Below are 13,963 nucleotides of genomic sequence, written 5' to 3' on the forward strand. Positions count from 1 at the left end.
AGCCGGATGATGCAGACCCGGTGAGGACCGGATGCAGAGTACCCGGCTACGGAGAGCCGGATGGCGTAGACCCGGTGAGGAATGCTCTCCGGATGAAGAGACATATTTGTAAATATGTTTTCTGAAGAGCCCACCGTGGCTATATTTGTAAATAGCCGAAAAGTCATATTAGTATAAATATGACTTAGGGCAAACTTTTAGTGTGTGTTGTCATTCTTGTTGAAAAAGTATAGAGAGAGCGCGTAACCGTGTACAGAGAGAGAGAGAGAGAAAGAGGTCGTTGCCTCTGCTGTAACCGCCGCCTGTGGCGAAGATCTGTGAGCACGAGGTCGTTGCCTTAGTGAACTCACTGTTGTACATTCTTACATAGTGACAGTTTGCAGCTTGTGGGCTGCCATGGTTTTTCCCCTAGTTTGGGGTTTTCCACGTAAACCTCCTTTGTATCTTCCTCTTCTTTGTGTCGTGTTTTATTTCCCATTTTTCTGTGTATCATTCTAAGCTCGGTTGTGGCCGAGCGTTGTGCATAAGGAGCGTTGAGTTCCCGTCAAGTGGTATCAGAGCGAAATTGACACAGAAAATGGACGAATCGTTTGGCGGCATGTTCAAGCTCACCAGCTCCAACTATTGAGTGTGGAAGTGGAAGATGAGGGACATGCTCGTGGTTAAAGATCTTTGGCTACCGGTTCAGTTCGGGGACAAGAGACCGGACAAGATCGACGCCACAATATGGGAGGTGATGCACATGAAGACAACGGCGTACATACGGTGCTTCATCGACATGAGCCTATACAACAACTTCAATGAAGAGAGCAAGGCTCATGAGCTCTGGGAGAAGATCGGCATAATGTTTCAGAACAAAAATGTTGTTAATCAACTGTCGGTATTCCGGAAGGTAGTAAGACTCCAGTACCAAGATGGCTCCAGCATGGCGGAGCACATGAATGCCTTCTAGGGGCTGATCCACCAGGCAACTTCATTGGAAGTACCTCTCGCAGATGAGGTACTAGCGCTACTCCTGCTCGGTTCCCTCTCGGATAGCTGGGAATCATTGGTTTTCACTTTGGGCAACGCCGGGCCGGAAGGAAAACGATTATCCCTAACAAGAGTGAAGTCGAGCCTGCTAGATGAGGAGGCGCGTCGGAAAGATAAGGATACGAGCTCCGACTCCAAAGCGCTCCTTACCGAATCGGAACACGGAAGACATAGAAACCGTAGTCCCCAGAACCGGGAGAAGTCAGGGACACGGTCAAAGTCAAGGGGGAGGCCTACTTGCTTCTATTGCGGCAAGCCGGGACACTTCCAAAAGAACTGTCGGCATTTTCGAAAAGATAAGGAGACCGACGGTACCGATTCGAAGCAGACCCCGGACCGGAATGGTAAAGACCAGAGGGGGCCGGACCGGAAGGGGACGACGGCAATCGCGGCAAGTGAAGAAGAGTTGATGCTCATCACCGAGGAGAGTGAGATAAATCTTGCCGGCGACGAGATGACCTGGGTGGTAGACTCCGGAGCGTCGTTCCACCTTACCCCGGACCGGAAATGCTTCTCATTCTACTCAGCCGGTGATCACGGTTGTGTCCGGATGGGGAATGAAGGTACATGCCGAATTGTCGGCATAGGAGACGTGTGGCTGACATCACCTACCGGATGCAAATTGCTGCTGAAGGATGTCCGACACGTTCCGGAGGTTCGTCTGAACCTGATATCAGCCGGTTGGCTAGATGATGAGGGTTACACGGGTAGCATCCGAAACGGAGTCATGAAGTTCAGCCGGAAGGTAAACACATTGTACCTGATGAATGCCCGGTTATGTCCGGAAGAAGTGAACGTGGCATCCGACATTGCCGGTGAGTTGTGGCACAAGAGACTGTGTCATATGAGCGAGAAGGGGATGAAGAGGCTTGCAGATGACAACCTCATTCCAGTGAAGAACGTGCACTTAGAGAAGTGCACTGATTGTCTGGCCGGTAAGCAGAACCGGACCTCTTTCCGACCAAGGCCACCGATGAGACGTAATGCACCACTAGAGTTGGTGCATACGGATGTGTGTCAAGTAGACACGAAGTCACATGCCAGAGCGCAGTACTTCGTGACATTTATAGATGACCACAGCTGGAAGCTGTGGGCCACACCGTTGAAGACGAAGGATCAGGTGATATCCGTCTTCAAAGAGCTCCACGCAAGAGTGGAAAGAGAAACCGGCCGGAAGCTGAAGGCGGTTCGAGCAGATAACGGAGGAGAGTACCGGGGGCAATTCGAGGAGTACTGCCGCTCGAAGGGAATCCGGCTCGAATTTACCGTGCCGAAGACGCTGGAACTAAACGGACTAGCCGAGAGGATGAACCGGACCATAATGGAGAGGGTCCGGAGTATGCTAGCGCACTATTGCCATGATTACCTCGTCCATGTTGGTCATTAAACAACAGATATACATTTTTGGGAATGATTTCCTTCACCTAACATTCAAATGCATCATTTTCTTATATGACATCATTTCATGGGTCCATATACAATGGAAGTTTGCATTATCACAAACGATACAAAACATTCCATAATAAATGTTTATCAATGCATAGTATGGAAGCATTTGATCAACTAAATGTTGGCATCAATATAATGTCACAAAATCCTAGTCATCAACCACATATCTAAGGCAAATGACAACCTAGTCAGTAGTACTCATTTTGCCAAATCTCAAAGAATGTAGGATTTGCAACATTTAAACGAAAAGAAGCTAATCTTGATTTACTTCTAAAGTTTTGTTTTCTTGTTCATTCAATGATGACTTTCAAAGCAAGAATGGAAAAATGAAAGAGGAAGTTACTTCAAATGAAGTGAATTGCAACTTGATAATCCAAAGGATACATCATACATTCATGATCTTTTTAAAGGGAGAATAAGATGAATTAAGCTGACATTTTTTGGTACTTTCATAATTATTCCTTGATTAGGAGAGTTGTTGAAGAATTTATAAATTAATGATATTGTCTTAATCAATAAAACAAAAGTCAATGCTCTTTGTGCATATAAAAAGTGCATTCGAGTTGGTTTTTCTTGCCTTTTTAGGGCAGTAATCAGCTATATCAAGACATTCACTTAGCTGATTTGATTTTTTCAAATAAAAGAGAAATCAAGCTAACACATCCTAGGACATGAACATTGCAAACGAGAAATGTTTTGGTAAGTTGTTTTTTTGGCATGTGTAAGAAATAAACCTTCACAAGTCCTATGGTGGTCACTTGTACATCCGCACGGGGTATTGTTGATTCACCTCACAAACACCGTTTGAATTAATGGAGTTGTCTTCAAGGAATTTCCGTAAGGAGGTGCATGAATTCATAATCTTATTTAGTGATTTTCTAAGGTGTATTGGTGCAAATCATCGACATTATAATTGAAAACGCCAAAAGGTTGTTCAACCCAGTTTATGCCTTCTAACCCTAACTTGAAAAAACCAAAACAACATAGATATATAAGTGTGTATTAGTCTTCCAAAAGTCTTTTTTAGCGATTTGTTGTACAGTAAGGAAAACTATATACAATCTAAACTTTCTTTTGGCATCATGTTCATATATGCTTAGCAAAAGGAAACAAAGAACCATGAGTGAAACAAAGATGTCATACCTCTCCACTCATGAAGTCTTTGTAAGCTACATACATAGATGACTAGCTCCATATCTTGTTAAAAACAACCAAGAAAAGAAGGAAACACTTGCATTAGAGAAAGTATATCAGTTTTGGTTGAAGATGCCTTTATTATCACCTAAACTATCCCACAAAACAACTCTATTGTTGAATGTTGAGATAGATGCATTGAAGTCTAACCACACCCCCTCCCCCAAATTGTTATGTGCACATACATAAGCTTGGGTAGGAATCGAAATATAAGAATTCATCGAGATGAAAATGGCCTTATTTCTTACCAAAACCAAGGTGTTTTCAATCAAGGTTATCCGACTCCTCCATAACGCATGGATTTTTTGTGATGGTCGGAGAATGTTCTATATCTACAGCACATCATCGTGTCCCAACATCAACAAAGATTCGATATGGATAATGTTAGTATGCCTCTCACATAAAATCAACGTGTATGCAAATAACAAATGAAGATAGAATGAAAGGTCAAGTGAAAGGGTTTGGAAAATGATTCAGATGAGAAAAGGATGAATCAACATAATTGGATCAATATTACATGTTGTGATTGACAAGAAAGAAAATCGTGAAGTGGAAACTCGATATACAAATTGTTGAGATGTCAACACCGAGGGGAAAAGAGCATTCTTTAGTTTTATTTGATTTTTACCTTGAATGGATATGTGAAAGGAGGAGGGCTTTCCATCTGCATTTGTAATGACAAGTTTAGCTGAAATTTCAGAAAAAGCTGAATAAGGTAAGGAAATGTATATGCAGTCTACAAGGACAAAAAAATGTAAGAAATGTAAAAGGTAAAGGTATCAGAAGAAAAAAAAGATGAATACAGAAGAAGGCATCTTCCCAAAATACGAGATGAAAGATCGATCCAAAAACACCATAGCTCCACATTCCCTCTCCTTGTATAATCACATCCTATCCTTGAGCTCCACCATTTTTCCAGAATATATGTATGGCACAAAACCTGTTGAACATGTTCAGTTAGTCAATGCCAATGAAACCATGGCGCCACAAACCTCTCTTGTACAAATGAGAATGAATTATTGCTCTTGAGCTCCACCCTCCAGAATTTTATGGATGGCACAAAACCTCTTTTTTACATGGTTAGTGCTGAGAAAACCATGGCTCTACATTTTCCTGCTCGTAGATAAATGCGAAGGAATTAGTGCCCTTGAGTTCAACCATCCATGGCATGTATGACAGAACACCTATTTCACATGTAATCAGCTAATGCTGAGTGAATGAGAATGAACTACTACTGCCTTTGAGCTCAACCCTCCAGAAATAAAAACTACCCAAGAAGTTTTGGGCTGAGGCACTGTCGACGGCGACATACGTGATAAATAGATCACCCTCAGTACCCTTGGACGGAGACACGCCACAGAGAGTATGGACCGGTAAGGAAGTGTCCTACCGGCATCTGGAGGTGTTCGGGTGTCTCGCGTACATGCATGTAGCAAAGGACCGGAGAGGAAAGTTAGACCCAAAGACCCGGCCATGCATATTCCTCGGTTACGGTGACGATGAGTTCGACTACCGAGTGTGGGACCTGATCGACAAGAAGGTATTCCGGAGTCGAGATATTATGTTCATGGAGGACAAGACGCTCGCCGACTGGGAGTCAGAGAAGAAGATAATGAACTCTGAGTCGACCGGTAAGGATCGACTCTACGATGAGCAGACCCAACCGGCGAGAGACCGGTTAGCACTCGAAGAACCAGCCAGATACGGTGAGGATACCGAACCGGCAAAAGAAGAAGTAGAGGAAGCTGAGACCGGAACCGGCCTAGACCCCGAATTGGATTCGGATGAAGAGCAAATGGAGGAGCCAGCTACTGAAGCCCAAAGACGGAGATATCCTCTCAGAGAGAGAAGGGCCCCCCGGAGATTTCCGGATGCAGAGCACGTTCTGCTGACCGATGAGGGGGAGCCGGAAAGCTTCAAAGAAGCGAAGGATGACACCCACAGCCGAAAATGGTTAAGTGCCATGCAGGACGAGATGGATTCCCTGCATGAGAACCATACGTACGAATTGGTGGAGTTGCCGAAAGGAAAGCGGGCACTCCGAAACAAGTGGGTGTACAAGTTTAAACTGGGAGATGCCGGCAACCCCCCGAGATACAAAGCCAGGATCGTGGTGAAGGGGTTCCAGCAGAAGAAGGGCGTGGACTTCAATGCGATATTTGCCCCGGTAGTAAAGATGACCTCCATCCGGACGGTGCTGAGTATAGCGGCAAGCATGGACCTTGAGGTAGAGCAGCTGGACGTGAAGACGACATTCCTTCACAGCGACCTCGAAGAGGAGATCTACATGCAGCAACCGGAGGGATTTGTGGAGAAAGGGAAGGAGCACCTGGTATGCTGGTTGAAGAAGAGCCTCTACGGGTTGAAGCAGGCCCCCCGGCAATGGTACCGGAAGTTCGATTCCTTCATGACCGATCAAGGGTACCACAAGACGCAGGCCGATCACTGCGTGTTTCTGAAGAAGTTTGAAGGAGGCGATTTCCTGATACTCCTTCTGTACGTGGATGACATGTTGATCGTCGGACGTGACCAAGTCAAAATACGGATGCTGAAGAAGGCTCTCAACCGGACCTTCTCAATGAAAGACTTGGGTCCGGCAAAGCAAATGCTGGGGATGCACATCATCCGGAACCGGTTAGCGAAGCAATTATGGCTATCACAGGAGAAGTACGTGACAAAGGTGCTTCACCGGTTCAACATGTCAGATGCGAAACCGGTCGGATCGACACTTCCGGCAAACTGCAAGCTATCCGGTAAGCAAAGCCCAAAGACGAAAGCAGAGAAGGCGGATATGATGAAGATTCCATATGCCTCTGCCGTCGGGAGCTTGATGTACGCAATGGTGTGTACCCGACCAGACATAGGATACGCAGTCGGAGTGGTGAGCCGGTTTATGAGCAATCCCGGCAAGGAGCACTGGAACGCGGTCAAATGGATACTCTGGTATTTGAAGGGCACTTCAAATATGTGTCTCCGATTCGGCTCAGGAAAACCTCAACTGGACGGTTTCACCGATTCGGACATGTCGGCTGATGTGGATACCAGCCGGTCTACATCTGGGTATGTAATGACATATGCAGGGGGAGCTGTTTCGTGGCAGTCGAGGCTGCAGAAGACGGTTGCATTGTCAACCACGGAGGCGGAGTACATGGCGGCTGTGGAAGCCGGCAAGGAAATATTATGGATGAAGGACTTCATCGGAGAGCTCGGTATCCGGCAAGAGGAATACCGACTCTATTGCGACAGTCAAAGTGCCATCCACCTTGCTAAGAATGCGGCCTACCATTCCCGGACGAAGCATATCCAGCGGAGGTATCACTGGATTCGGGAAAGAGTAGACGACCAGGAGTTTGCACTGACGAAGATCCACACGGCCGAGAACGGGTCAGATATGCTGACCAAAGTGCTGACACCCGACAAGCTGGACGCATGCCGGAAGCGGATCGGACTGGTAAGACACCCCATGCCGGAGTGAAGGGGGAGCTTTTTGGGAGACAGGTCCCTCCGGATGGGAAGAGAAAAGAACAGTGCTGATGAACAAACTCGGCTGAGGCCGAAACCGTATGAGGAGTACCCGGCTACGAAGAGCCGGATGATGCAGACCCGGTGAAGACCGGATGAGGAGTACCCGGCTACGGAGAGCCGGATGATGCAGACCCGGTGAGGACCGGATGAGGAGTACTCGGCTACGGAGAGCCGGATGGCGCAGACCCGGTGAGGAATGCTCTCCGGATGAAGAGACATATTCGTAAATATGTTTTCTGAAGAGCCCACCGTGGCTATATTTGTAAATAGCCGAAAAGTCATATTAGTATAAATATGACTTAGGGCAAACTTTTAGTGTGTGTTGTCATTCTTGTTGAAAAAGTATAGAGAGAGCGCGTAACCGTGTACAGAGAGAGAGAGAGAGAGAGAAAGAGGTCGTTGCCTCTGTTGTAACCGCCGCCTGTGGCGAAGATCTGTGAGCACGAGATCGTTGCCTCAGTGAACTCACTGTTGTACATTCTTACATAGTGACAGTTTGCAGCCTGTGGGCTGCCGTGGTTTTTCCCCTAGTTTGGGGTTTTCCACATAAACCTCCTGTGTATCTTCCTCTTCTTTGTGTCGTGTTTTATTTCCCATTTTTCTGTGTATCATTCTAAGCTCGGTTGTGGCCGAGCGTTGTGCATAAGGAGCGTTGAGTTCCCGTTAGCCGGCAAGCTCGAAAAGAGGGCAAGGGCTTTAACTTGTTCTTCGAAGTTAATCCCTTGGGAGGAGTTCAGATAACACCCAATTGAAGGTGTTACTGTCGAAGGTTGCCAAATCTGTCTCTCTCATCTTCATGTTGAATAACTGTCGAATTAGTATCAACTTTAATGAGGATTTCATCTCATACACCGCCTCTAGTTTCTCCCACAAAGAGAATGCAATCATCTCCTTTGCCAAACTGAAATAGATGTTTTCGGCCAGGTGTATTGGAATTGTCTATTTGGCTATCTCGTCCATAGATCGCCATTCTTCAACAGACATTGACGTAGTGTTCCGAATAGATTCAATCTGTTGTTGGATGATGAGGACATCCTGCATCATTTCCTTCCAAAGGGCGAAGTTCTTCCCGTTGAACTTCCAGATTTTCACACTCGTGTCAGACTGTGTCGCTATTCTTTTACTGGAAGTAGATGTTGTTGACCTCGTCTTTTTCTCTCACGTGGATGACTTCTCTTCTTAGTTTTCTGCAATTCGTTGTCACTGGACGGCAAGGTCACTCTGATACCACTTGTTGAAATATGTTAGATGAAGAATATAATAACGACCCGCAATGTAAGATGTGTACACCAAACAACACAGATATGCAACAACAACAAGAAGAAAGGTAGAAGATAGACACAGATTAAGCTTCAATGGAAGTTCTCTCTTATTCTCTTCTCAATAACTCTTTTTACTCCAAGAACATCTTTACAGTGTTAGGTTTGAGCTTATATACAAAAGCCCTAACTAGAGAATGTGTTCACACTAAGGATACAAAGTGGAAGGAGTCAGCCTTTTATGCCAACACAAGCTTGTCATCCATCTTGTCTTTGGATGAAATCATCTTCTTCTCTGACAATGAAGAGGAGAACATGCCTCATGTGTGTCGTGTATTGAAGCACCTCGGTGAGGCATAACGATTGGTTTTCCACATATTATTATCAAGAGGGTTACATCACTTGTGTTTGTTGTTTTTCCATATACTATTAAGAGGACTACATGCCTTGTGGTCTATTGGTTTTCCACATACTATCAAGAAGGCCAGATACTTGTTTTATATATAAAACCCATGGCAATCATGATGTGGTCTTTGTACAAGTCAACTAGTTGATATTATTGTTTATATCCTTCTCTTTTTCGGTTCTAATCTTGTATCTAGATTTTTATTGATTCTTGCTTTTGTTCTATTCCTACATCTATAGCCCTAGCTGACTATGACAAACATGTTGTATGTCCATGCACATGATGTTTAGACACATGCTATTTGGACAAATATCATGTACACGTAAATAAGATTCCATTATGATGGTCATATAGATACAACATATATGCACATACCATTCATAAAGACCTTTTGCATGCATGTGAGGCACAGTGCATCTTGGAACGATCTCAAACTAGAAGATTGTTTGATAATGCATGCATGCTTGTGTGCCAAATCTTGGTGTTTCTCTCAGAGGACACCTGGGTAAAGACTATTTTGTTTGCAGATGCGCATCTGCTACACGCTTATATTGCATGTGTATGTCCACATTCACATTACCCACAGGCAGAGAGACCATACACATCTCAACACACAACTCATTGTGGCAAGGTATGCACTTGTGCCAGATGTATGTTGCATTTTCTCGTGACAGACAAGTCATAAAGGCTCGAGGTGAGTCGTCCATGTGGGAATGTGTGAACACGGACAAGTGAATGAAGGAAGAAGCCAACAATGTGAATGAATGAATGAATGCACAGTACGTAATATACTCGAATGCATTGGAAAACATTCTTGGTTCATAAGAATGCCAACGAATGCGTATGTTATCACACCATTCTTATGTTTTTTTAAAATATTTTTCACCTTAACTTTCTTACCTTAAAATTTTATTTCACCTTATAATAAATAACGAATACAAAAGTATTGTATTTACCATACTCGAATGGTTGAAACATTCTCGAATTCGAAGGAGAGTATGGTACGTATGGTTCATAGTACACGAATGAAGGAATGAAATTGGCCTTCAAACTTCTCTCCCTTTCTTCTTTTAGAAGAAGAAGAAGAAGAAGAAGAAGAAGACTGAGAAGCAGTGGAAAGAGAAGGTGAAGAAAGAAAGGATCTATGGAAGAGGGGTCCTCCCTTCTTCTGCTTCTGTTTCTGATCCTGCCCCACCATGCTGCAGAGCACCGACTCCAGGAAGGAACTCATGCTCTCCAGCTCCGCCATGGTGGAGAAGAAGAGATCATCGGATCCTCCTTCCTCCCCTGCTCTGGTTGTGGGTCATTGTTGCCATGATTCTATCAAGACGTCTTCAGGATCTTGCTTCGAAGCTCTGGGGGGGTCTGCTTCGTATATTTCCAACATATTTGATGCTCTGGGCATACCCCTCCGCCTCGTCTCCAAGGTGGGGCCCGATTTTGCATACTCTGATCTCCTGTCGCACCATCCCCCCACCATAGCCTCCTCCTCCTCCACCACTCACTTCTTTGCAGACTTCACCCTCGGCGATGAAAGGGTCCTTCGCACCGGTCCCGTATGCGAACCCATCTTCCCCTCCGATATCCCTTTTCTCTGTCATTACCATGGCGATGGCGATGACATGATCAGAGATGGAGATGGAGATGGAGATGCTCCTCAAGCCCAGACCATATGTAAGTCTATAGCCCCCTTCTACGATATACGCCTGCAAGCAGGTAACGATGATGATTACTGTGAAGATGAAGACCTAATCTGTCGTAGCGATGACACCATCAGAGAAGGAAAGGGTGATGATGATTCCTTCATTGGGAAAGAAAGGGTCCTCCCGACCAAACCACCCGATTATTCCTCGGACATCCCATTGCATGATGGTCGCCTCCGCTTTCGGTTCCATGTTGGATTGGCCGTGGGAATCGTGGGCGAGATCTCGGTCGAGACACTCGAGAAGATGGCCGATGTGTGTACCCACCTCGTTGTGGACGTCCAAGCTCTCATCCGGTCCATCGATCCCGACACCGGTCTTGTCGGCCTCAAGAGGCTCGAAGAAACCCCGTTCTATCATCTCCTCCATCGAGTCTCCTTCCTGAAGGCCGCCCAAAACGAGTCTCTCTTCGTCAATATAGAGGATGCAAGGAAGAAGACCTCGGTTATAGTCACCCAAGGAAAGCTTGGATGCACGGTATATTGCAAAGAGAGTCAGTTCAGTTTACCTGCCTTTGAAGCCGAGGAAGAAGACCCTACAGGTGCAGGTGATAGTTTTCTCGCCGGGTTCTCAGCTGGTCTCTATCAAGGATTCTCGGTGAGAGATGCCGCACTTATGGGTAATTACTTTGGTGCTCTTGCTGTGGGTCAAGTGGGTCTTCCTAGATTCTCCGAACAGGATATCCAGGTATATCCCCTTCCTTTTTGAAATGTATACTCTAAAATTGAAGTCACTCTCCCCCCCCCAAAGTGATCGAAACGTTAGGGTTCTGACAATGTGAACAAGATGCCAGTTGGCACCAAATGATGCATCTGCATCTACAGATTGCAAGACCGATAGATTCAATTGCTAAAGCATAGAAAACCCCTTGCCAGGATTACGGAAACTTTCCATATGGTTTCATGGATATAGCCTGGTTTTTTAAATGTTGACTAAAAAGTGTATTTGAACTTGAATAACACTGGGACTAGAAAAAGATCTAATCTGCATCATAGTTTTCATGAAACTACTGGAAAAAACTAGAAATAGGGACACAATGCATAAACAGTGAAGGCACAGGAACTATTAGTACTGCACAGATGGCTATTATTGGAGTGTTGGCTTTCCAGTTTCAATAAACAATTGAGGATAAAATGCTTGTGGTCTTTTGTGCTTTTTTCACATTATCAGGCAGATCATGTTTTTACATTTATGTTCTCTGAATTTTCCAGTTTCAATAAACATCATCAGTGTAGGTTATATTTTACAAGTTTGTGGTCTCTTCAACTCTAAAGAGTCACGACAACAAGCATAGTTGACGCTTTTCAGCATCGATTTGGCGTAGTCATGCAAGATGCATTCCATATTGTATTTGTCTGTATGATGATGGGACAGAAAGACAGAAAATGCATGCCCATTGTGATAGTTTCAAATATGTTTACATTACGATTTGTTCATGTATGATGGTTTTGTCATTTCGGGATATGTATGGTTTACTATGATTTCCAGAATCCTGAACTTTGGAAGTGTAGTTATTGAAACACCAGTGTTTGCCTAATCTATTGGTTAAGCAATGTGCAGTCAATTCATTTTATTATTGAATCGAAAGAGTCTGTTCAACGAAACTTCTCTTTCTTTTTTTGTATGAAAATTACCCAACATTGCGATAAAGGAGAATAATGTTTTTATTCAATTAACAAGCTGAGGTAACCATAACAGAAAACAGTCCGAGTAGTTGTCCTTTGAGAAAGATGCTGGTACACATTGATTATGAGAGGTATGTTTTACAAATATTTTTACGTCATCACAGTTTGAAGAGAAGAAGGAAATTTTGAGGAGTGAATTTATTTGGGTCATTCTTTGAATGTATAATGTTATTATATATGTTTATGTTTTTTGGAACTTCAGTTGATTTTCTCTTTTCCTTTTTCTTTGCAAGCTACAGAAGGTTCGCATGATTGTTAATGGGCAGAGGATCTTGTCAGAAAATGATACAAATGGCTTCTCAGAATGAAAAAGAAGACGAAGACGACCACGAAAGAAACAAAGATCACCATGAAACATACACGATTTGGTTATTGGATATTTCAAACTTTTTTGGTTCATTGGTTCACTCTTTTTATTTTAAAATATAGAAATTATTTTCTTCTCAGACCTCATATTTTTATTATCAGGTTCCCTAAATAAGATTCATATATTAGGGTTTGAACCCTTTTAAGTTAAAATGGTCAGGTGTTTAAGATCCATCATTAACTCGTAATGTTTAATGAGCTGCACTTATCGTTTCTTCGTGGGGGATTCTCAATGAAATTGGAAATTCTTTAGCAATTGTCCTGTTGGGTGGTCAATGGATTGTTAAAAGGTAAGGGCTAAATAAATTTAAAGGAATTTGGTTAATAGTGATTTATTGTTCATCAGCAATGTGAAGAGATGCGATGCCATAAGGATGGGAAGCGTTGCCTATGTGGAGCCTTTTGGTGATACCTGTATTGATTATGGCTTGAAGGATCTGAACCTCTTTACAATAGCTAAATATCTATTATATTGATGGCTTGAGGATTTATGAACCTCTCTACGAGAATGGAAGAATGATTAATTTCATTACACGTTGATTAATCTAATTAAGGATCATCCAAATTCATGGCTTGGTAATGTATGGTAGAGTAGTTCCATCTATGGAGGATTACTTCTATACACAATGGAGATAAGTAGTATGGTGTGCATTGAATAGAATAGATGTTTTATAGTCCATGATGAAGCCAAATTTGACCCATGGAACCAAATCAACATATCTTGTATGTGATTCCTTCTTAAGAAGGAAGGTTGCTAATCTGAAGTAAGAACTCTTATGTGAAAATAATGGACAAAACATATGTGCTTACCCTTCATGGTGGACATTTGAGTATGACACTTACATTGTCATGCCAATTGAACAAGTCGTTATATTTTTTGAGAACTACTTTATACATTGAGCATATGATAAGTGATATTCATCCTCCATTAGTTTTCATTCTATAGGTGACGATGCAATGATGCTACGTCAACGCCTAACTTGTATGAGTGAGTTTGAAGAAGTGTTAAGGCTCTCTGAGAACCAATGCTCATGGAGGTATTGAGATGTAATCGGATACATTCTCACAATTTTACCTTGTATAGGGGAACATTAGCACATACACAACAACAAAACTATAAACTTTCACCCTTATCCATCCCCGTACCTCTTGTACGGGCAACACTTGCCTAGGTTTACTATGAGCCCTTTTTCATGGCAAAAACCATCAACAACATTGAGAAGCTTTTGTAGACTAACATGATATTTAGAGATCAAGATTCCCTTTCCACCTCCATGTATGATGACTAACATTATGATTCCCTTGCCACCTCCATGTATGATGTAATTTGCTACCTCGTCAATG

General features: G+C 43.5%; 1 protein-coding gene across 1 annotated transcript; it reads left to right on the plus strand.

Moving 5' to 3' along the window:
* Window positions 1–9,978: 9,978 nt before the first annotated feature.
* Window positions 9,979–12,699, plus strand: MIK (pfkB-like carbohydrate kinase family protein). Its single transcript, XM_087339049.1, has 2 exons — window positions 9,979–11,255; window positions 12,493–12,699. The coding sequence occupies exons 1-2, from the start codon at window positions 10,062–10,064 to the stop codon at window positions 12,559–12,561; spliced, it is 1,263 nt and encodes a 420-aa protein (XP_087195175.1). The 5' UTR covers window positions 9,979–10,061; the 3' UTR covers window positions 12,562–12,699.
* The last annotated feature ends 1,264 nt before the right edge of the window (window positions 12,700–13,963 follow it).

The sequence above is a fragment of the Azolla caroliniana genome, unplaced genomic scaffold (assembly GCF_043228905.1).
Source record: "Azolla caroliniana isolate FFs.n. ecotype wild unplaced genomic scaffold, voAzoCaro1.0.p SCAF_864, whole genome shotgun sequence".
Classification (NCBI taxonomy): Eukaryota; Viridiplantae; Streptophyta; class Polypodiopsida; order Salviniales; family Salviniaceae; genus Azolla; species Azolla caroliniana.

Bases quoted from the DNA above. Each gene is read 5' to 3' on its own strand.
- MIK (XM_087339049.1), top strand. From the start codon at position 10,062: ATGCTGCAGAGCACCGACTCCAGGAAGGAACTCATGCTCTCCAGCTCC. The intron at 11,256-12,492 runs GTATATCCCCTT...TGCAAGCTACAG, and splicing joins TCTCCGAACAGGATATCCAG to AAGGTTCGCATGATTGTTAA.